At 41.5% G+C, this 23,268-nt stretch overlaps 1 protein-coding gene and 1 long non-coding RNA gene across 3 annotated transcripts in view; one reads left to right on the top strand and one right to left on the bottom strand.

The window, feature by feature from the left end:
* Positions 1 to 920: 920 nt before the first annotated feature.
* Positions 921 to 21,447, top strand: LOC129393228 (uncharacterized). Its single transcript, XR_008619975.1, has 2 exons — positions 921 to 1,303; positions 4,303 to 21,447. It is a non-coding gene; the product is annotated as an uncharacterized LOC129393228 (long non-coding RNA).
* GHITM (growth hormone inducible transmembrane protein) overlaps positions 21,069 to 23,268 on the bottom strand; it is a 16,035-nt gene continuing 13,835 nt past the window's right edge. For both annotated transcript variants that reach the window (XM_003828215.5, XM_055093084.2), the window contains exon 9: positions 21,069 to 21,984. In XM_003828215.5, coding sequence (XP_003828263.1) covers positions 21,900 to 21,984 — 85 coding nt within the window. In that variant the 3' untranslated portion in view covers positions 21,069 to 21,899. The remainder of the gene's footprint in view (positions 21,985 to 23,268) is intronic.

Raw genomic sequence — 23,268 nt, 5'->3', positions numbered from 1 at the left:
ACCTGGGTTGAGCCATGCGCTTGGCTCCAGGGACACAGAAGATACTGTGCCTCGCTTCAAGGAGCTCCTGTTGGTGGAGGAAGCTGTGCAGACAAGTGACTGTCTCACAGCATTGTAAGTGCTGTCTATACTGAAGGAAGGGGACGTAGGTTGCTCAGTCAGAAGGTGGGGGAGGGAGGGGAAACTCTGCAGAGATGGACTAAGATTGGGTCGGAGATGGCGTGGCATGGTAGGCCAGGTCATGGTGGGCTTCCTGGACCAGCAGAGGAATCAGACTGGCAAAAGGGAGGCCGGGGGTCCTTTAGCCAGGTAGAGACTGATGACAGGAATGCTTTGGGCTCCTTTTCCATCAGAGCGGGTCTGAGTTCCCTTTAATAATGGTGCACGGGTGCCTGAACACTTGCTAGGCTCTGGCCTCAGATGGTGTCAGAGGGTTCAGAGCCCCTGGGCCTATGAGAGATGGTGGGTAGGAGGAATATTTTTCGGAAGAAACTAGGATGTTTCCCATGCACCCTGATGAGCCTCTGCCTGGGCTGCTCTCAAACCTCCACTCCCAAACTGAGGGAAGAGAGAGACCCTCTCATATTGTTTTATATTGTTTTATACTCAGTACCTCTTTTAAGAAAAAACAAGGAAGTAAAACCAAAGACAGGCAGCCCAGCGCCAGGCCTGAAACCAGGCCTGGGCCTGTCTGGCCTAAACCCAGTAGTTAAAAATCAACTCATAACTTAGAAACTGATGTTATTCATAGATTCCAGACATTGTATAGAAGAACATTGTGAAACTCCCTGCCCTGTTCTGTTTCTCTCTGACCACCGGTGCATGCAGCCCCTGTCATGTACCGCCTGCTTGCTCAAATCAATCACGACACTTTCATGTGAAATCTTTAGTGTTGTGAGCCCTTAAAAGGAACAGAAATTGTGTATTCAGGGAGCTCAGATTTGAAGGCAGTAGCTTGCCGATGCTCCCAGCTGAATAAAGCCCTGCCTTCTACAACTCAGTGTCTGAGAGGTTTTGTCTGCGGCTCACCCTGCTACATTTCTTGGTTCCCTGACTGGGAAACGAGGTGACTGACGGACGGCCGAGGCAGCCCCTTAGGCGGCTTAGGCCTGCCCTGTGGAGCATCCGTGAGGGGAACTCCGGTCAGCCTGAGTGACGTGATCCAAAGAGCGCTCCCGGGTAGGCAATTGCCCCAGTGGAACGCCTCGCCAGAGCAGCGTGTAGCAGGACCCCGCAGAAGATTAACACAGTGGCTGAACACCAGGAAGGAACTGGCACTTGGAGTCCGGACATCTAAAACTTGGTAAGACTAGTCTTTGGAACTTGCCCCACTCCATCTGAGTGGAAGCGTGGCCTGATCACCCACGGTGTGCCTGTATTGGCATTTTGTTCTGGTTTTGACTTGGCTTGAGTTGGTAAGACTAGTCTTTGGAACTTGCCCTACTCCATCTGGGTGGAAGCATGGCCTGATCACCCACGGCATGCCTCATTGACACTTTTGTTCTGGTTTTGATTTGACTTAGATTGTGTGATACTTTGGTTTTAGTTTTGACCTGGCTTGGATTTCTGGATACTCTGATTTTGGTTTGGTGTAAACTGCAAAATTGTGTGTGTGCCCTTTTTACCTGTTTTTTGTTTTGTGGTGTGTGTGTGGTGTGAGCATGGTGTTTTGTCTTGAAGAAGCATGGGTCAGGCAAAAATAAGCCCACCCCACTAGGAACTATGTTAAAAAAAATAAAAATTTCAAGAAAGAATTTAAGGGAGATTACGATGTTACTGTGACACCAGGAAAACTTAGAACTTTGTGTGAAATAGACTGGCCAGCATTAGAGGTGGGTTGGTCATCAGAAGGAAGCCTGGACAGGTCCCTTGTTTCAACGGTATGACACAGGGCAACCTGTAAGCCAAGGCACCCAGACCAGTTTCCATACATAGACAGTTACAGCTGGTTTTAGACCCCCTTCCCCTCCACAGTAGTTAAAAGAACAGCAGCATAAGCAGCTGGGAGAGGCAAGGAAAGACCAGCAGAGAAAAAAAAAAAAGAGGCCATCTATACCAATTGTAAGTTAATTTAGACTAAACAAGGTCTTATTAACAGCAAAGGATAATTGAAATCCCAAACTTACAAGGTTTTCAACAAAAGTGAAGTTTGCTAAAAGTTAACAGCATAACATATATTGTGGTAACTTCTAATCTTGTGGCCTTAGACAGTCTAGTCCAAAGACATAAAGAAAGTTCGCTTTAAAAAAAGGAATGGTTATCTTCAAAAAAAAAAAAGGGGGGGGGGGAGGCAGAATTTATGTAAAAAGAGTGTTATATGGTAAATTCTTGTCCTGAAATAAATTAACTGGTTGTTTAAAGAAAAAAAATGTTTGTAATAAGTCAGAAAGTTGAGACATGTTGAAGAATTGTTGGCGAAAGTCGTGAAAGAAAAAATGTTATAAAAAAATTTATGCAAAAAAGCCTCCTGAGTACTATTGAAGAAACAGTTTATGTGCAAGGTGTATAAAAATAGTAAAATATACCTTTGGTAAAAAGATTATAAGGAGGCATAAGAATGTGGATTTTTACCAACATTAAAAGGTTAAAAAATTATTGTTTTGAAAGTTTAAGCAAGTTTTAAAACATTAATTGTAAAGAAAATTCTGTGTATAAACATATTAGCTAAAGTTAAAAAGGTATCATCCAGCTTTTCTGTGAACTGGACATTAAAGTAAAAATGCAACAGGTTTTTCTTAAAGCATCAACCTGCTCTTTAACAAAAATTATAAAAGGTTAAAAAGAGTCTATAAAATCTCACCTTATGGTCAAACATGAAAAATTGGATAAATATGTCTACAAGGTTTTATTAAAATTAAGTTTAACATTAATAACACACTAATATACGGGTAAAATTTAGCTTATCTGGTATAAAAATCATACAAGAAGCATTATTAAATATAAAATGGTGTTTAACTTTCTTTGGTCTAAAAACTAATAAAAATAGGTACTAAAGGAAACATTCCTTTTACTGGAGGATCATAGACGTTAAAGACTTAAAACAAACTTTGGCAATTAAGACAGCATACCAAGATGCAAATGCCTGGTTGAAATGGATCAAATATTCCATCTGCACATTAAACAAAAGCAATTGTTATGCTTGTGCACATGGCAGACCAGAGGCCCTGATTGTCCCCCTTCCACTAAGGTGGTCCTCCAGTCGACCAGGCGTGGGTGGCATGGTAGCTCTTTTCCAGGATTCTACAGCCTGGAGTAATAAGTCATGCCAAGCTCTCTCTGCTATATCCCGAAGTCCCTGTGGGTCAGCCCCCGAGGGCCATCCAGCTTCCGTCTCCCAACACTAAGTTCACTTCATGTCTCTCGTGGCAGGGAGGAGACTTAGCATTCCTTGGAGACCTGAAGGGATGCAGCGAGCTCAAGAATTTTCAAGAGCTTATCAATCAGTCAGCCCTTGTTCATCCCCGAGCGGATGTGTGGTGGTATTGTGGTGGACCTTTACTGGGCACTCTGCTGAATAACTAGAGTGGCACTTGTGCTTTAGTCCATTTGGCTATCCCTTTCACCCTGGCATTTCATCAACCAGAGGAAGAAAAAAATAAAATAAAATAAAATAAAACATCATAAAGTGAGAGAAGCCCCTTATGGGTCTTTCAACTCTCACATCTATTTAGATGCAATTGAAGCCCCGCAAGGAATACCAGATCAATTTAAAGCTTGAAATCAACTAGTTACAAGATTTAAATCAATATCTTGGTAGATGACAGTCAATAAAAATGTAGATTAGATAAACTACATCTATTACAACCAACAGCAATGAGCTTTTCATGAATTAAAAAGAAAAATTTGTGTTGGCCCCAGCTCTGAGGCTACCTGACCTGACGAAACTCTTTACACTCTATGTGTCAGAAAGAGAAAAAATCATAGTTGGAGTTTTAACCCAGACTGTAGGGCCCTGGCCAAGGCCAGTGGCCTATCTCTCAAAACAACTGATGGGGTTTCCAAAGGCTGGCCCCCATGTGCAAGGGCCCTGGCAGCAATGGCCCTGTTAGTACAAGAAGCAAATAAGCTAACTCTTAGGCAAAACCTAAAGTCCTCGTATGCTGTGGTGATTTTAATAAATACCAAAGGACACCATTAGCTAATGAATGCTAGACTAACTAGATACCAAAGCTTGCTCTGTGAAAATTCCCGCATAACCATTGAAGTTTGCAACACCCTAAACTCTGCCACCTTGCTCCCGGTATCAGAGAGCCCAGTTAAACATAACTGTGTAGAAGTATTGGACTCAGTTTATTCTCGTAGGCCCAACCACCGAGACCACCCTTAAACATCAGTAGACTTGGAGCTGTACGTGGATGGGAGCAGCTTCACCAACCCCTGCAAAGTGACTCTGAAGAAGACGACAAGCCCTGCTCCAGTCACACCCGGAAGCTGACTGGTTCATGCATGGCCGAAGCATGAGGAAACTCATCGCGGGAATAATTTTCCTTAAAATTTGGACTTGTACAGTAAGGACTTCAACTGACCTTCCTCAGACTGAGAACTATTTTCAGTATACATCAAGTCACTGAGGTAGGACAAAAGATTGCTACAGTCCTATTATTTTATGGTTATTATAAGTGTGCCAGGACTCTAAAAGAAAGTTGTTTGTATAATGCTATTGTATCCAAGGTATGCAGCCCAGGAAATAACCGACCTGATGCATGTTATGACCCACTTTAAGCCTCCCGTGATCACAGTTTTTAAAATAAAATTAAGGACTGGTCCTTTTCTAGGTGACACAAGTAAAGTAATAGCTAGAGCAGAAGAAAGAGGGGTCCCCAAAAATGTAACTTTAAAATTTGACGCCTGTGCTACTATTAATAGTAAACAGCATGGGATAGGATATGGTTCTCTAGATTGGGAAAAAAGTTACACAGCAGAAAATAAGTACATCTGTCAAAAATCATATTTATGTGAGATGTGTCAATACTGGTCTTGTGTCATTTAGGCTACTTAAAAAGAAGATAAAAAAGAACCTGTTTGGCTCCAAAAAGGAAAAGTCAGCCCCTCCTGCATGAGTGGGAGCTGCAACCTTTTAACATTGATAATCACAAACCCCTCAGACCCAAAGTGGAATAAAGAAAAATATGTAACATTAGGCATTGACGGAAAAGGACTGGATCCTAGTGTAAGCATCCTAATAAAAGAAGAGGTTCAAAAACGCTCTCCAGAACAAATATTTCAGACTTTCTATGATGAACTAAGTGTGCCAGTACCTGAGATTCCCGGAAAAACTAAACATTGGTTTTTGTAATTAGCCGAACATGTAGCCCAGTCTCTACAAGTCACCTCATGTTATGTTTGTGGAGAAACTGTAATAAGAGATCAATGGCCATAAGAAGCCCAAGAATTAGTGCCTACAGACCCAGTTCCTGATGAATTTCCAGCCCAAAAAAATCACCCTGATCATCTCTAGGTTCTAAAAGTCTCAATTATTGGACAGTATTGCATAGCTACAGAAGGAAAAGGATTAACTCATCCCATAAGGCAGCTTAGTTGTCTTAGGCAAAAGCTGTATAATGGTACCACAAAAACAGTTAATGGTGGAGTTCCAATTACACAGAAAGAAATCCATTCAGTAAATTTCCAAAGTTGCAGACTGTTTGGGCCCACCCAGAATTCCACTGGGACTGGACGGCCCCCACCAGGTTATACTGGATATGTGGACACAGAGCTTATGCTAAGCTGCCTGATCAGTGGACAGGTAGCTGTGTAATTGGACAGGTAGCTGTGTAATTGGCACCATTAAGCCATCTTTCTTCTTACTGCCAATAAAAACAGGTGAACTTCTAGGCTTCCTAGTGTATGCTTCCCATGAAAAATGAAGCATAGCCATAGGTGATTAGAAAATAATGAATGGCCCCCTGAAAGAATCATACAATACTATAGACCCGCCACTTAGGCACAAGATGGCTCATGAGGATATCGAACCCCCATCTACATGCTCAACCAAATCATATGGTTACAAGTGGTTTTAGAAATTATTACTAATAAAACCGGTCAAGCCTTGACTGTTCTTGCCTGGCAAGAGACTCTGATGAGAAATGCTATCAAAATAGACTAGCTCTTGACTACTTGCTAGAAGCTGAAGGAGAAGTTTGTAAAAAATTTAACCTTACTAATTGTTGTCTACACATAAATGATCAAGGGCAAGTAGTCAAAAATATAGTTAAAGATATAACAAAACTGGCACATGTACCCATGCAAGTGTGGCACGGGCTCAATCCGGGAGCCATGTTTGCAAATTGGTTCCCGGCAATGAAAGAATTTAAAACTCTTATAATAAGAGTAATAATAGTAATAGAAACCTGCTTACTGCTCCTTTGTCTGATACCTGTATTTCTCCAAATGATAAAAAGCTTCGTCACGACCTTAGTTCACCAAAATGCTTTAGCAGAAGCATACTATATAAATCACTATCAATCTATTGCACAAAAAGACATAAGTAGCAAAAATAAGACTCAGAACTCCCACTAATAAAAACTGAGAGTCTCAAAGGGGGGAAATGAGGGAAGAGAGAGAGACCCTCTCATATTGTTTTATGTTGTTTTATACTCAGTACCTCTTTTAAGAAAAAACAAGGAAGTAAAACCAAAGACAGGCAGCCTGGTGCCAGGCCTGAAACCAGGCCTGGGCCTGTCTGGCCTAAACCCAGTAGTTAAAAATCAACTCATAACTTAGAAACTGATGTTATTCATAGATTCCAGACATTGTATAGAAGAACACTGTGAAACTCCCTGCCCTGTTCTGTTTCTCTCTGACCACCGGTGCATGCAGCCCCTGTCATGTACCGCCTGCTTGCTCAAATCAATCACGACCCTTTCATGTGAAATCTTTAGTGTTGTGAACCCTTAAAAGGGACAGAAATTGAGTATTTGGGGAGCTTGGATTTTAAGGCAGTAGCTTGCTGATGCTCCCAGCTGAATAAAGCCCTTCCTTCCACAACTCGGTGTCTGAGAGGTTTTGTCTGCAGCTCATCCTGCTATAAAACCAGCTCTGCTCATGCTTCCAGCCCCAGCTCAAGAATCTCCCTGCCTTGAAGCCTTCCCTGGCCCCTGGTACAGGTAGTGTTAATGCATGCTATGACCTTTACCTCAGCCTGTTGTTTCCCACTGGATAGTGAGCTGCTGGAGACTCAAGACCTGAGCCCAGGAGAAATGATGGGCAGGATCCCTGTGGGTAGGGGCAGGCCATGTGGGCCTGTTGCACCTTTATGCATGGTCGGGCCTCTCTGGTCAGCTCTGAGCAGTGCAGAGCTCTGCAATGTCTTGGGTGTGCTGAAGGTCCACTGTGACACCTGCCCACCTGGCCCCAGCAAGCTGTCATCCGGAAGGTCAGACTTGAGCAAGAGGAGGAAAGCAAGCCCAATGCCTAGAGGATATAAGAATTGAGGAGCATGCAAATTCTCTTCCAGCAATGACAATGCTAAGATGTGTGGGAGGTTGTTTCCAAGTTGTTGAGCATGGGTTGGGGATTGCCCCTGGCTGAAGAAAGAATGTGAATTTTGGCTGGGTGCAGTGGCTCACGCCTGTAATACCAGCACTTTGGGAGGCTGAGGTGGGTGGATCATGAGGTCAGGAATTTGAGACCAGCCTGACCAACATGGTGAAACCCCATCTCCACTAAAAATACAAAAATTAGCCAGACATGGTGGCACGTGCCTGTAATCCCAGCTACTCAGGAAGCTGAGGCAGGAGAATTGTTTGAACTCGGGAGGCAGAGTTTGCAGTAAGCCAAGATCATGCCACTGCACTCCAGCCTGGGTGACAGAGCGAGACTCCATCTCAAAAAAAAAAAAAAAAGAAAGAAAGAAAAAGAAAAAATGTGAATTTTGTGTCATGCACAGAACTGCGTTTGCCCTTGCAATGTGGTGCCCACCTGTCCTTTGCCTTAATAACGATGACCGTCTTTTTTTTTTTGAGACAGAGTTTCACTCTTGTTACCCAGGCTAGAATGCAATGGCACGATCCTAGCTCACCACAACCTTCGCCCTCCGGGTTCAAGAGATTCTCCTGCCTCAGCCTCCTGAGTAGCTGGGATTACAGGCATGCGCCACCATGCCTGGCTAATTTTGTATTTTTAGTAGAGACAGTTTCTCCATGTTGGTCAAGCTGGTCTCAAACTCCCGACCTCAGGTGGTCCGCCCGCCTCGGCCTCCCAAAGTGCTGAGATTACAGGTGTGAGTCACAGCGCCCGGCCTAAGGATGAACTTCTAACCAAAAAATCTGATGCTTGTTCCAAGCTTGAAGGACATATGGGAAGATGCCAGTACCTGGTTCAACACTTCAGGATCTCCCTGGTTCCTGGAAGCCAATTCAGACATTGCCCACTGCCAGATACTGGCCAATGGTGCACTTCATTGGTCTTCTATTTTTGTCACAGATTAGAGAAGCAATTTAAACCACGTGCTCAGGCTGCTCAGTGGGCAAATCAATGGCAGGAGACATTTTGATGGGCTGCCCTCATGCTTTTATGCATTTGCAAAAACTAAAATTGATCCACATAAATAAACTGGTTTCTTTGAACTACACATCATGCTATGTCAGTTACCTGACTGGCCCCAGAGAGACTCTTTGCAGACTATGCTCTGAGTCCTGATATCTGTGCGAAGTGGACAGCAGCCACAGCAGAGGATAGGGGCAGGAAGACCCCAGGAGTCTACCAGGGACAATTGCAGAGCTGGAGCCCAAGAGAGGCTTGAGGGCGAGGAAGAGGTGGGGTTCCTCTTGAGGCTGCATTGCTAGCTGGGACACTGCTCTTATTTGGAATGCCTGTAAGGGTTAATAAACTCAGCAACATTCCCTAACGGTGCTTCCTAAGGTTAGAATTACATCCATGTTCCATATCAAGGATCAGCACCACAATTTTATTTTTCTCAGGGCTCATTTGAGGGTGTTGTCATGAGTTCTCTGGGCAGCATCACATCTTCAGCTAACACTCACCTGTTACCTGTTTTTTGTTGAAATAGTTCCTTGCTGCTTTTGGCAAACCATTATCAGAGGGGAAAAGAACAAGCTAGCTGACAGAGTTCAGCTACGGACTAGGCCAACTCTTAAAGCTCACGGTAATCGCTTAGCAGTGGTGCAGGAATTAGGGGCAGACTCTGAGGTTAGTGAAGAGAAAGATTCATCTGGATCCACTGATCAACTGAACCAGGTCTTTGGTCATTTTCTCAAGATCCCTCAACCACTCAGCCATGGAGTCAGAAAGACTTTAGGTTCTCAACACAGCTCTTCTTCTCACTGAAGAACAGAGACTAAGGGCACTAGTCTCTGCTAAGAGCAGGAAGAATTTCCTATCTCAGGGGCTCTCTTCCTTCCCTACTCACACATACAATTCACAGATTTGCAGGTTTTCCTAGGACCATATATTTCTAAGGAAGAAAAGATTCAGATGTCAAAAAATTCTACCTGCTTTTAAAACACTTACAGAAAAATGACTGAAGCAATCCATGCCACATTAATTTAAATAACACAGGGCGTAAAGTGTAAGTTCTGCCTCAACTCCACTCCCCAGGGACAATCACTGTTCACAGATTTTCACCTGCTTTTAACATTTCAAAGAGAGCTGTCAAATTCTTGCTTTAAAAAAGGAAGAAACACCTCGGGCTCTTTAGAAAATTCAAAATCTCATGTTGAGCTGAGAAAGGTGAAAATGAGAGGCATTTTAACAGGAACACCTGTTAGTTTTGAGCATAAGCAGTTTTGGTACAAAAAATACTCAAATTTGAGGCTTTAGATGATTTCCAAAGGTGATTTTGAAAACTTGCCTCCCTTCCTGAGAAGAAAAGTTCTCCAGAGACACACCTGACACCCTGGGGAATTTGTAAGGAAGACTTTTTTTTTTTTCAATTTAATTTGTAATTTCTAAGGCCAGTTAGGAAATTGCCTGGAGCATCTCCACCCTTTACTGGCAAACCACTCTGGGCATGAGTCCCACACTTCACTCCCAGTCACCATGCTCTTCTTTCAAAAGTGTTTTATAGACCCCAACATTGATCAGAAATGACTCTCCCACCTTATTTACTTAGCAAACTGCAGCTCAGCTTATAATGAAGGGAGGCACCAGGCCTGGGCACCATCCTTTGCTTGTCCCCTCATTTAATTATCTCCCCACTTCAGGGAGACAGGCATTTACTTGTTACCTTACTCAACAGGGAAAGGGAACCTTCCCTTCACTCCATAAAAAAGGTTATGGGAATTTTTCAACTGGAACCAGATCTGTCTGACTCCAAAGTTTCTTTCCAGAGTTCCGTGAGAGCTCATGCACAATTGAGAATAACTCACAACATTGATGTTCAGTGTACACACACTCGCCACAACCTGTACAAAAACCCAATAGTTTCCTCTATTTTTAGTTAGTCCGAACTTCCTTGTAAGTCTCCAGCCTACCGCCTCTGGGCATCCTGCTGCTGAGGTCAAAGCTGGTATGTCTGTCCAGTATCTGTTCCCTCAACCCCCGATCCTTTTGAGGACACCCTTGGCTCTTGTGGGTGCTGTGAATTTTCCCACTGTTTATCAACAAAAAGAGTAAAACTCTGTATATTTGAAAAGATTTATTCTGAGCCAAATATGAGTGACCAACAGCACATGACACAGCCCTAGGAAATCCTGAGAACATGTGCCCAGGGTAGTTGGGCTACAGCTTGGTTTTATACATTTTAGGGATGTAGCAGGAAGAGCCGCAGAAAAAAACCCCTCAGACACTGAGTTAAAGAAGGAAGCGGTTTATTCGGCTGGGAGTATCAGCAAGACTCCTGTCTCTAGAGCCGAGCTCCCCGAGTAAACAATTCCTGTCCCTTTTAAGGGCTCACAACTCTAAGGAGGTCCATGTGAGAGGGTGGTGATCGATTGAGCAAGCAGTGGGGACGAGACTGTGGGATGCATACACAGGTAATTGGAATGGAACAGAACAGGACAGGGATCTTCACAGTGCTTTTTTATGCAAATAACCGATTAGGTCAGGGGTCGATCTTTAACTACCAGGCCCAGGGTGTGGTGCCATTCTTTATTCCTTTATTTTCTTAATAAACTTGCTTTCACTTTACTCTGTGGACTCACCTGGAATTCTTTCTTGCACGATGTCCAAGAACCCTCTCTTGGAGTCTGGATTGGGACCGCTTTCAAGTAATAGTTATGTACAGAAAGGTGGGACAATTCGAAGGGGTGGTGGTTCCAGGTCATAGGTGGAGACCTGGGATTAATCGAAAGGAATGTCTGGGTTAAGATACGAGGTTGTGGAGACCAAGGTTCTTATTATGCAGATGAAGTCTCTAGGTAGCTGGCTTCGGAGCTCTTGTCAGACCTTTAAAGGCACCAGACTCTTAGTTAATTTTGTCCCGGATCAGGGAGAAGACCTGGAAAGGGTGGGGATTCTCTACAGAAGGTAGATTTTCCACACAAGAGACAGCTTTGCAGAACCATTTCAAAATACGTCGAAGAAGTATATGTTGGGGTAAAATATTTCAATTTCCTTCAGGGCTTACTATCTGTCATGTGATACTACACTAGAGTCAGGCTGGAATTTGGTATCTTATTGCTATAAAAAGTCTGTTTTATTAGTCTTAAATCTCTGTTTTAATTTTTTTTTTTTTTTTTTTTTTAAGAGGGAGTTTCACGCTGTCCCCCAGGCTGGAGTGCAGTGGCACGATCTCGGCTCACTGCAAGCTCCGCCTCCCGGGTTCACGCCATTCTCCTGCCTCAGTCTCCTGAGTAGCTGGGATTACAGGCGCCTGCCACCACGCCCGGCTAATTTTTCTATTTTTAGTAGAGACGGGGTTTCACCGTGTTAGCCAGGATTGTCTTGATCTCCTGACCTTGTGATCCGCCCACCTCGGCCTCCCAAAATGCTGGGATTTGTTTTAAGGTTAATATTGTTTAGTTGTGCCTGAATTCCAAAGGAGGAGAGTATAATGAGGCATATCCGACCTCCTCTTCTTATCATGGCCTGAACTAGTTTTTTCAGGTTTACTTTGGAATTCCCTTGGCCAAGAGCAAAGGAGTCCATCAGTCAGTTGAGGGGCTTATAATATTATTTGGGGTTTACATTGTTTATTGTCTCCCTGTACCCTGGGTTGATCTGTCCACCATAGCATTGGTGGTAGGGCTACCCTGCCTCACTATGGCAGCAGCTAGCAGGCCTGCAGACTCCTCCGCAGGGAATGTGCTGAAATGTCATGATCTCCACTATGCCACAAAGATGAGACTAGAAGGCAATGTCTTTCATTCTCCCATGGCCACTCTAGGTTGGTGTTGAAGCATGTGTGAAACCAGTCCCTGAGCTCTTGATAAGCATACCCCCTTCATGTTTGGCCTTGCTCTCTCTCTCTCTGGAGTTTCTGTCTTTTGCCCCCACCCCTTCATACCCAGCCCAAGTTTCAGCCTAAAGTGGGGGACTCAGGACCCTTGTATTTGGTGTCTTTCTACCTCCACTACACTTGTTAAAAAAGCACAGGCTCTACAGCCACATGATCCATGCTCTAACCAGCGCTCTCCTATGTTTTAGCTGTGTGACCTGCACAAGTTGCTCAACTTCTCTGTGCCTTTGTTATTTTCGATGTAAAATAGTAGATGCAGCTGGAGAGGAACAGATTCACTGGATGAGAGTGTAATGTTAAAAGTGCCATGCAATATGAACATAATTTTTTATTATTTTAGGTGGCCAATTTTCAGAAATGGGGTACATAGCTTTCCCTTCCTTTCTCAATTTTTCTTACCCCCCACGTTTATTATAATTGAGTATTACAATAGTTAAGGATAAAAGGCTTTTACTTTTTTGAGACAGGGTCTCCTCTGGCTATGCTGCTCATGCTGCAGTACTGTGCCTATTCACAGGTGCAATAACATTATGTGCCCTGCAGCCTCAAACTTGTAAACCAAAAGTAAATTCTAAGCCCCACCCCCAACCAATTGAGTGGACTCCTCCTCTGGGCCAAGGACACTCTAAAGTAAACCTAAAACGCTAGTTCAGGCATGATGGGAATGGGTGGGAAGACAGGCCTCATTACCCCCTCCTCCCGTTGGAATTCAGGCACAGCTGACCAGCATTAACGTTAAAATAGAGACCTGAAGACTGACAAAAGACTCTTTGTAGCAATATTACAGCTAGCAGGCCCTGAAAAAAATACGTATTTTACCTCCAAAATGTATTTCTTTGACATATTCTGAAATGGCCCTGCAAAGCTGTCTCGAGGGGAAAATCAACATTCTGTAGAGTTGATTTTCATCCTTTTCCAGGTCTTTTTCCAGATCCAGGAGAGAATTAACTAAGAGTCTAGTACCCAGTCTGATAAGAAGCATTTATAATCGATTCTCTCTGAAGCCTGCCACCTGGAGGCTTCATCTGCATAAGAAGAACCTTGGTCTCCACAACCTCTTATCTTAACCCACACAATCCCTTCAATTGATTCTAGATCTTTAGATAAACTTTCAACAAATTGCTATTCAGAAAATCTTTGAATCCACCTATGATCTGGAAGTCCCCCAGCCCTCTGAGTAGTCCCACCTTTCCGTACTGAACCAATATACATCTTACCTGCATTCATCGAAATCTTAAGTCTCCCTAAAATGTACAACACCAAGCTATAGCCCAACCACCTTGAGCACATGTTCTCGTGATCTCCTGGGTTCTGTCATGGGCCATCGTCATGCATAGTTGGCTTAGAATAAATCTCTTCAAATATTTTACAGAGTTGGATTCTTTTCATCAACAAACTCTTGGGCTCAAGTGATCTTCCCACCTTAGCCTCCCAGGCAGCTGGAACTATAGGCACATGCCATCGTACCTAACTACAGATAAAAGAGTTTAGAACACTCAACTAACAAGGCCATTCTGACCCTGAAATTCTAGTGAAATTGAACTTAACACTGATCCAAAATGTAATACTATTCCCCAGGAATTTTTTTTTTAAACTTCTGGATCTTTTTGGTTAACGTCGTAACCACTGGCTTAGATTTCCAGTTACTGCAGAATTCTCATTTTTAATTTATAATATGATAATGAAGTATATTTTAAAATTAATTTTTTGATAAATTATAATAATATATTATCATGGCAGACACAGTGATGTTATATGTACACAGTGTGGAATCATGGAATCAAACTAATTACCATATCCATCACCATAAATACACATCATTTATAACACCTCCTCATTCCCCCCCACCCACCAGCCCCTGGTAACCACCACTCTACTCTCCGCTTGTATGAGTTTGATTTAGATCCCACATGGAAATGAAAATGTGCATTTTTTGTCTTTCTGTACCTGGCTTATTTCTCTTAACATAAGGTCCTCCAGGTTCATCCTTGTTGTTGCTAGTAACAGAATTTCATTCTTTTTAAAGGCATTTTTTGAGTGGCATTCCATTGTGTATATATAGCACATTTTCCTTATCTATTCATCTGTTAATGGACAGTTAGCTTGATTCCACATCTTGGCCATCATGAATAGTGCTGTGATAAACAGGAGTACAGATATCTCTTCGAGATACTGATTAAATTCCCCTAGAATATATAGCCAGTAGTGGGACTGCTGATCTTCCTTTCTTTTTCAACAGCAATCTGTCTCCAAAAAATACCCAACCTCCCACTTGTGCTCAAGGATAGCTGATACTGCTTTAATGAGGAATGACTATTTTTCTTGCCACAATTTGAGGCAAAGGAAGCACACACACTGAAATTTAGGTCCAAATGACTGATCCTAGGCCCATATCCAAGCGCAGATTTTGACAGAGAAAGGTGAGAGGACAAACAGAGCAAGTGCGAGGAGGAACTCGGGCAGGAGGGAGGGAGGTTGTGTAGAAAGGAGGATTAGCAGTGCCAAAGCTTTCCTCTTTTGCAGGTGCTTAGAGCTGGAAAACCGCAGGTAGGGCTGGGATGGATCCTGTTTGTCAGCGTCTGTTCTGTACTTTGCAATTTGACAGCAGGCTTCCCAGCAGACATGTGTCACCTTGCCTCCGCATTTTCAACCCCACACCTAGCACCCCCAGGAAAGGGCAGGGACGTGGGAGGTGCAGCTAGGGCCATGTACTCCGGGGTAAACTTCAACCTCACAGAAGGAGCCAGGCCAGGAGGACCCTGAAGGCCCTGGGTTCAGTTCCGCAGGGCGGAGAGACTGCTTTCCTGGGCCATTCCACTAGTTCCAAGATCTGGAAAGCTCCTTGTAAAGTGTTTCCATAATTTTCATTTTCTCCCCATGTGTCCTTTGCCTTTTACAAAATTACTTAAGGGCAGCTATAATGTACTAAAAAAGATACCAAAAGCCCCATTTTCTTATCAAATGCCCATTTTTTTCTGCCACTCAGAATTAATAACAGTGAAAGTCTTGTCATAATGTCTCCAACTTCTTTTTAAATAACTGTTCTATTTAAATGAGGAAGGCAATCATGCTTGCATCTTCTGAGAAACAGTGTGGTTAAGGGTGGCGTCATTTCATTGTCACACAGCAGAGTCCTGAAGGACATTTTATAGCTTTTCAAGAATACCCACATTTTTGTCAGGGTCTTGCAGGCAGAGAAGGTTAGGTTCTCTGCAAAGGAGATCAGGAACTCCCCATGATGCTACACATGCGAGCCAGGCCAGACATTCCCCTTTCCACAAAGTACCAACCCTTCTGGGCTGGCGCGTTTGGACTCAAATGTCCCTATATGCACTCCTCATATTTGCTTCCGTCCTCTGAACTCCTGTGGCAATTAGTCTGAATAAACCTCTTGTAATTTCTGGATAATGATTTTATAATTACCTTGAATCATTGAAGTGTGTGTTGCTATTTCTTATCATTTAACTACTCTCGTACTTTAGAGTGTCTAATAAATGTTGATTTAATCTCTTAAAACAGTGGCTTCTAATGATTAACATTCCCCACCCACAGTAAAGGCTTCTGCCTCCAGCACTGCCTTCTTTCACTAGAATTAGATCCTCCTAGCAACTACCCACTCCCACTGCTCATTGGATGCTGTCTTCTAGAATGATGGGTTTCCAGCCATTCATCCTTGTGTTTCCCCACAGCTGGTGCTAACAGTTCATTCCCTCAAGGTGTACCAAATGGAATGAACCTATTAAATCCCTAACTCTACTAACAGATCTTACCAAACCAGTAACGTGCCCTCTCTTAACTTCCATTTATATTCCTGTTTGGGAGTCATTCTGTGTTGCTGACCTCAGTCCGTTCAGCCTGCATACTTAAAAGTATGTAACTGGGCCTTCTCTCTTCCTCCCGCAACCCCACCATGTGAGGACACAGCAAGAAGGCTGCCATCTACAAGCTAGAAAGTGATCCTTGACTGAGTGTGGTGGCTCACGCCTGTAATCCCAGCACTTCGGTCTCAGAAAAATAAAAGTGATCCTTCACCAAAAACAGAACATGCTGGAACCTTGGACTTGGATTTCTAGCCTCCAGAACTGTAAGAAAATAAATTTTTGTTGTTTAAGCAAAAAAAAAAAAAAAAAAAAGAAAAAAGAAAAAATCTTCAAAAAAGTACATAACTGGGTGGGGTGAGCTTGTTTGTACTTCAGAAGATCCCCTCTGAATCATAAATAAGTAATAATTAGTTACTGAGGTCATTTATCAAAAGACAATGCTTTAGATATCTGTTCTTACAGGACAGTGAAGTATTAGAAAATCATGGGAAAAAGAAAACCACCGGCAAATTTTTTTCCATTTTAAAATGCCACTGACTTTAAGACATGCTAGTTTTGAAAAAAAAAAAAAAAAAATCCTGAAATAGAATATGCACTTCAGAAATGAAATGCAAAAAATGCTGTATCTTAGAAATGAGATAATTCAACTACTAAGCAAATAAAATAAACCTGTAACATTCCTCCAATGAGATGGCCATGGACCTGTTTTCTCTGTTGACTGTGTAAAAACACTCTGGGGACACAGGTGAGAAAATCCATGTCAGGCATATGGAGGGTTAACTTGGAGGAATGATGGCCCACTGACACCATACCTGTGGGTCATCATGCTGCTTTTACAAATTGCCCAGTGGAAAGCATAAATTGAATGTTTAAAAACTACTAAACTTGCGTATACGGTTGTGAGGAAAAACGTCCATTCAGTCCTGCCAGAACACATTAATTTTATCTCTTGAGTGTAGCCACACGGATCCTCGCACTTCTACTATCTGTATCCAGTGAGGTTGCAACAACCTCACCATCCATCAAGCTCTCTGTGGAAGGTGGAAAGTTGAGAGAAGTCCCCTGAGGAAGAGTGACATTGCGCTGGGTGACTCAGTCTGACGCAAGCCACAAATGAGGCAGAACAGGATGCTGAGGCTGAGGGGAAGAGCTTGTGCAAGGCCTCCCCTCATGCTAACTGCGCAGCAGCCCATGAGATGCGGGCCACAATGGTCGTTATGATTCTCCTCCCCCACCAGTCTTTTATTTAGGTTCATTTTTGCTTGTGGCAAAAAATACTCTCTTCATGGTTCTCAGATGTTAATGAATTGAATGTTCACTGTCCATCTTCCTGAATTGCTTCACAAAAGAATCTTACTTTAAAGGTGGAAAGTCCTCAAGGTCATAGCTTTCTAATCTATTCCTGAAAAGTCATTTCCATTTTGTGCTAGTTAAAAATGGAATGCATTTAGGATTTCATCTTATTGATGAAATTGACCTTAAAAGATGGTTTGATTTGTAGCTCGGAGTGAACTGGGCAATACAAAAAAGGACTATTTTGTACCATAAGAAATAGATGTGAGGAAGGCACGATGATTTCCAGTATCCTTCACTGAGGTCAATTTTTTTTCACAAAAAACTAAAATGTTCCTGTTCTATTTCCTTTAATTTACTCAGAATACTGATTCCCAAGATTTTAAAAGTGACTTACACTTTAATACAATCTCAACCTATTTAATTTGTATAGTGCTTTTGTGATTCTCAAGCAAAATTCTACTTCTTCAACTTTTACTTTGGATTCATGGAATACATGTGCAGGTTGTTACTTGTGTATATTGCATGATGCTGAGGTTTGGAGTACCAATGATCCCATCACGCAGATACTGAGCATAGTGTCCAATAGGTTTTCAACCCTTGCCCCACTCCTTCCTCTAGGAATCCCAGGTATCTATTATTACCATCTTTATGTCCATGAGTAGCCAATGTTTAGTTCCCATTTGTGAGAACATGGGGCATTTGTTTTTTTGTTCCTGGGTTAATTTGTTGTTTGTAACAGGATGATGGCCTCCAGCTAACTCTATAAGGACAAGCTTGCTTTCTTTTATATGGCTATGTCAAACACGATTTTAGATCTATCATCTATCCTCCCGGCATAATTGGTTAGGGAGTTTGTCTCATTATTCTTCCCAGCCATATGACCTTGTGCAAAGATCAAACTTTGGGCAAAGAGTTCAATTCAAACAGCAGCTATTACTAGTGTAGCTGGGCCACCCTACCCCACTGGAATTATATGTCTTGGGTATCACTCAGTTTTAGTACCTTTAACCTGGACACGTTACCCAGATACAATTTCAAGGTAAACATGCCTGCCTGTCTTCCTAGTTTTTTTTTTTTTTTTTTGCCCAGCAGGAGTGCAGTGGCACAATCGCAGCTTCGAAATGCTAGACTTAAGCAATCCTCCTGAGTAGCTGGGACTACAGGCATGCGCCACTGCACCCTGCTGATTTTTAAATTTTTGGTAGAGATGGGTTTTTTTTGTTGTGCAGAGTGGTCTTGAACTCCTGGGCTCAAGCAATCCTCCTGCCTCAGCCTCCCGAAGTGTTGGGATTACAGGCATGAGCCACCACGCCTGGAGGTTTTAACATGTTAAGCAAAGCACACACCCGCAGCAAGTGGGAAATCCAGCTTCAAGAGAATTTCCATTTCTTACCATCTTTTTCCACTTTGTCCATCTCTCCCTGCAACCCTCCCCCATCAAGCATCCATTGTATGAAATGCCCATACTACCTTTTTCTGTGTGCTTTACCTACTATGCTTACTCTTGAAAATTTCCTCCTGGGCCATCTTAGAAACTTATTATTCAGTCTGCATTTCCATTTTGCTTACCTTTCTGTGACACTCATCCAATGGCCTATGGCCGTGTTTACACGGATTTGATATGCTTTAGAAGGCAATTACTTTTATTCATCATTGTCTCCCCTGGGCCCAGCTAGCATGGCACCTGTTACATAAAAAATTCATGTTTTCTGACTGTTCAGTAGATGCCATTTTAAGCAACAACTCAAAGGGCCTTTTTTCTCGGGATTATTTTAAAACACGTTTCATTTATCCTTTAGTATTTCAGACGATGTCAGAAAATGAAAAATGGACATTTACTTTTTTACCTAAAGCCTATCACTCTGCAGGTCATTACTCTTCGCTGTGAATGACGAAAACAAAAACAAAAACTCTGTGGTATGTTAAGAGCCAAGAAACTAGTGATTTTTTTCTATTACCATTTACAACTGGTATATTTTACAAATGATCACATTTTATATATCAGCTTACCTTTTATATGTTATTTATTTATTTATCTTTTTGAGACGGAGTCTTGCTCTGTTGCCAGGCTGGAGTGCAGTGGCGCGATCTTGGCTCACGGCAACCTCTGCCTCCTTGGCTCAAGCGATTCTCCCGCCTCAGCCTCTCAAGTACCTGGGACTACAGGTGCACACCACCATGCCCAGCTAACTTTTGTATTTTTAGTAGAGACAGGGTTTCACCATGTTGGCCAGGATGGTCTCCATCTCTTGACCTCATGATCTGCCTGCCTCGGCCTCCCAAAGTGCTGGGATTACAGGCGTGAGCCACCGCACCCGGCCACATTTTATATATTATTTTGCATAGCCTTCATTGTCTTAGCAAAGTCAGAAGAAGTCCAATAACATAATGTCATTAAATTAACAACAACAATGACAACAACAACAACAAAACAACCCAGGATGGGGGCGGTGGCTCAAGCTAGTAATGCCGACACTTAGGAAGGCCAAGGTGAGTGGATTGTTTGAACCCAATTTAAGACCAAACTGAACCCCTCTATTTAAAAAAAAAGTAAAACAGTAAAAAAATCCTTGGTTTTCTAGATAAACTGCCTGATACCATCACTGAAATGATATCATTTTGTGTGTGATATTAATTTAAAAAAGACATAAACTTTGGGTTCTAAAAGGTGACTAAGGAAAACAGGCACTTTAAGATCACACTGATATGGGTATCAGGATGGGGAGAAGAAAAATAGAAAATTGGCATTTACATTTTTTACTAATAAAAAAAAAAGCATCAATAGCTAAGACTTATGTAATGCTTACTAAGTGCCTGCAGGTTTAACCATAAACCTGTAAGACAGGTTCCAATATATTCATTTTACAGGAGAGGAAACAGGGCACACAGAGGTTAAGTAATTTGCCCAAGGTCACATAAGAAATAAGAGTTGAGATTCAAATAGAGGTAGTCTAGCTACAAGTATCATGTACTTATCACACTGCACTATACTATACTGGCAAGAAACTAAGTTGCTTTCTTGAAGAAATCCCTATTCAAATGGCATGCATATGATTCACTTGGAAAAATTAGACGAATCAACATCTGGCTGAAACCTTTGTTTCAGAAATAAGCCTCCTATATACTTTGAGATGATTAACAGTATTTCTGGATTACTGTAATAAACATTTGTCAAAAAGAGCAATCACCTCAGACATCATACAGACTTCTTTCCCTTCATTAAAGACTTCTAAATATAACTCTTCTGTTATCAAAAAACTTACAAATGTCTCAAGAAAGTAATGGTGTAGCAGTGTAAGAGAAGTAAAAGTCTGCTAGGGGAAACTAATGAAGCATTTTCCTCATTACACTTTTGGGTTGATATATTTCATTAAGACAGAACTAGTTCTGTTTTGCTTTGCTTTTTAGTGCTTAGTCTGAGAGGCAATGCGAGAAACCAAAAGTCTTAGGAGAAAAACTGCTTTCATAATTTCCAGTGTAAGCCACAAAGAAGCTTTTCTATAAAGGCTTGAAAGCTTGAAGAGGTGACAAGAGCAAGCTGTATTCAATTAGACAGTTCAATAAATATGCAAAAATAAAAAAACACTTAGCAATCATGAGTATACTGTTTGTATTCTGGAAAAAGCAACATATTTCATGCTTTGAATATTTTCTCTTGAGAATAGTTTTAAAGTTATTTCCTTTTGTAACATTCAAAAGTAAAACACACATATATAATTCCATCACGGATTCTCTGTATGATTAACATTCTGTACAAGTCAAACATGACCACATCTATATTGGAAAGAGAGCACTGAGAAGCAACAGCAGGAGAATGCATCACCTGTGCCTGTTTCAGGATGAACAGTTTTGTTAAGTTCAGCAGATGAATGTAACAATGACCACTTGTTTCCAAATACCCAGATGTTTCTTACTGGCTCCTCACTAATCAATAACACAAGTGCTAAGTTCTAAGTATTTAAAAAAACAAAAGACTGCAGGTGACTCCTTCTCTCTGGTCCCTTTACCAAAGCTCCAAATCACTTATGACATTAATTACAATATTCTGCCCTCCAAAAAAATATGCAAACACAGGTTTGCTAAATTTTACTTACTCAGTGAACCTACTAAATTTTAAAGTAGAAAAAACACTTACATTCTCATGACACAAACTTTAGTTTTCACATTCACCAAAACATTTTAAAATCACTCAAACATGAGAATTGAAAATGTGTGTGCTTATTTGGGAGAGGATTACTGCATTTATTCTCCAGAAAAAAAGGCAGACCTAAGGCATCACATTACCGGAACATTTAAACATGATGACATGTTTCTTATCTTCTAAACTTCAACGAAAGCTGCTTGTACAAACTATTTAATGCATATCTGCCCCATTAAACAAGTAAGATGTTTGATGTAGCAGAGAAGCCAGAAGCTGAGTCACTTCATTTCTTTCTGTTGCCTCCAGTTGCCAGCATAGTTGCAACTCGCATAAATATATTTAATGTATCCATGTAGATACTCAGCATCCTAGAAAAGAAAATTATGCCCATTATATATGATGCAATTCTAATAGCGATGTTGAATTCTTAATATAGAAAAGAAGAAAAATACTATTTGTCTTAGTGATATAAAATGGAAATTAAAAATAAGATGTTTAACTGCCAACTAATGAAGTCCTAGACTAGAAAATAGTTAAGGTCTTCCTTTTGGCAGACTCATCTTTTAAATGTTAAAGAGCAGTTTAAAAAAATCATTATTTTATTCTCTGACACTCTGCATATATCAACTTGCAAAGAAAACTAGGTGGCAGACAATGAAATAATCAAAACAAGACCAAAGAAACACCTTTATGAAAACCTGTTAGACACAAGTCTAGCATTTTTTAATATAAAAGACCCACTTCACCCCTCTAAAGAAAACTTCTACAAATCTGTAAGCTTTACAGTACAGCAACTTTTTCTTCCCCCTAAACCATTACATTAAGTTTTATTTTTAGATAAAATCAAATTACTTTAAAAAAATGTGACAAACACAATGAAACTCAAGAAAATTGTTTAAATAACCCACTTTGGTCGACTCCAAGAAAAAAGAAAAAAACATAATAACAATTAATACCAACTAAAGTTGCATATCTCTGAAACTAGAATCTTTATACTGAAGAGTTTCTAATTTCTAGAAGTATAAAATAGGCTTTTCTATTAAAAATTCCATGTCAATTATATACATTTTCCAATAAATAATACTTGATTCAGTTCTAAAGTCTGCAAAATACACTACCAAAAAAATTAACTGAGCAGTAAGAGCACATTATTTATTGCACCCTGACACTGGCTCACAAAAATAGACAAAATATTCTGATAATGGAATGAATACCTAAGTATTACACTAAGTTGCAATAAAATCAAGAGGTTTTTTTGGATAGTTTACTAAAGAGAGAACAGACAAAACTGCAACAGAAGTAAAACAGGAAATCTGACAAAGCCATTGGTGTGGTTTAAGCTGTGACCCTCCTCTGCCCCCCAACAAAATATGATGAAATCCTAATCCCTGGTACACAGGAAGAGCACCATGTGAAGATGGAGACAGAGACTGGAATGATCCATCTACAAGCCAAGGAATGTCAAGGACTGCCAGCAGTAACAAGAAGCTGAGAGGCAGGGAACAGATTTTCCCTCAGGGCCCTCAGAAGTACAACTCTGCTAACACCTTGATTTTAGATTTCTGGCCTCCAGAACTACAAGAGAATCCAGTTTTGTTTTAAGCCACCCAGTTTGCGATACTTTGTTAACAGTATCCCTAGAAAACTAATAC

Source organism: Pan paniscus, chromosome 8 (assembly GCF_029289425.2).
Source record: "Pan paniscus chromosome 8, NHGRI_mPanPan1-v2.0_pri, whole genome shotgun sequence".
Taxonomy (NCBI): domain Eukaryota; kingdom Metazoa; phylum Chordata; class Mammalia; order Primates; family Hominidae; genus Pan; species Pan paniscus.
This window is presented reverse-complemented; position numbering and strand designations above follow the sequence as displayed.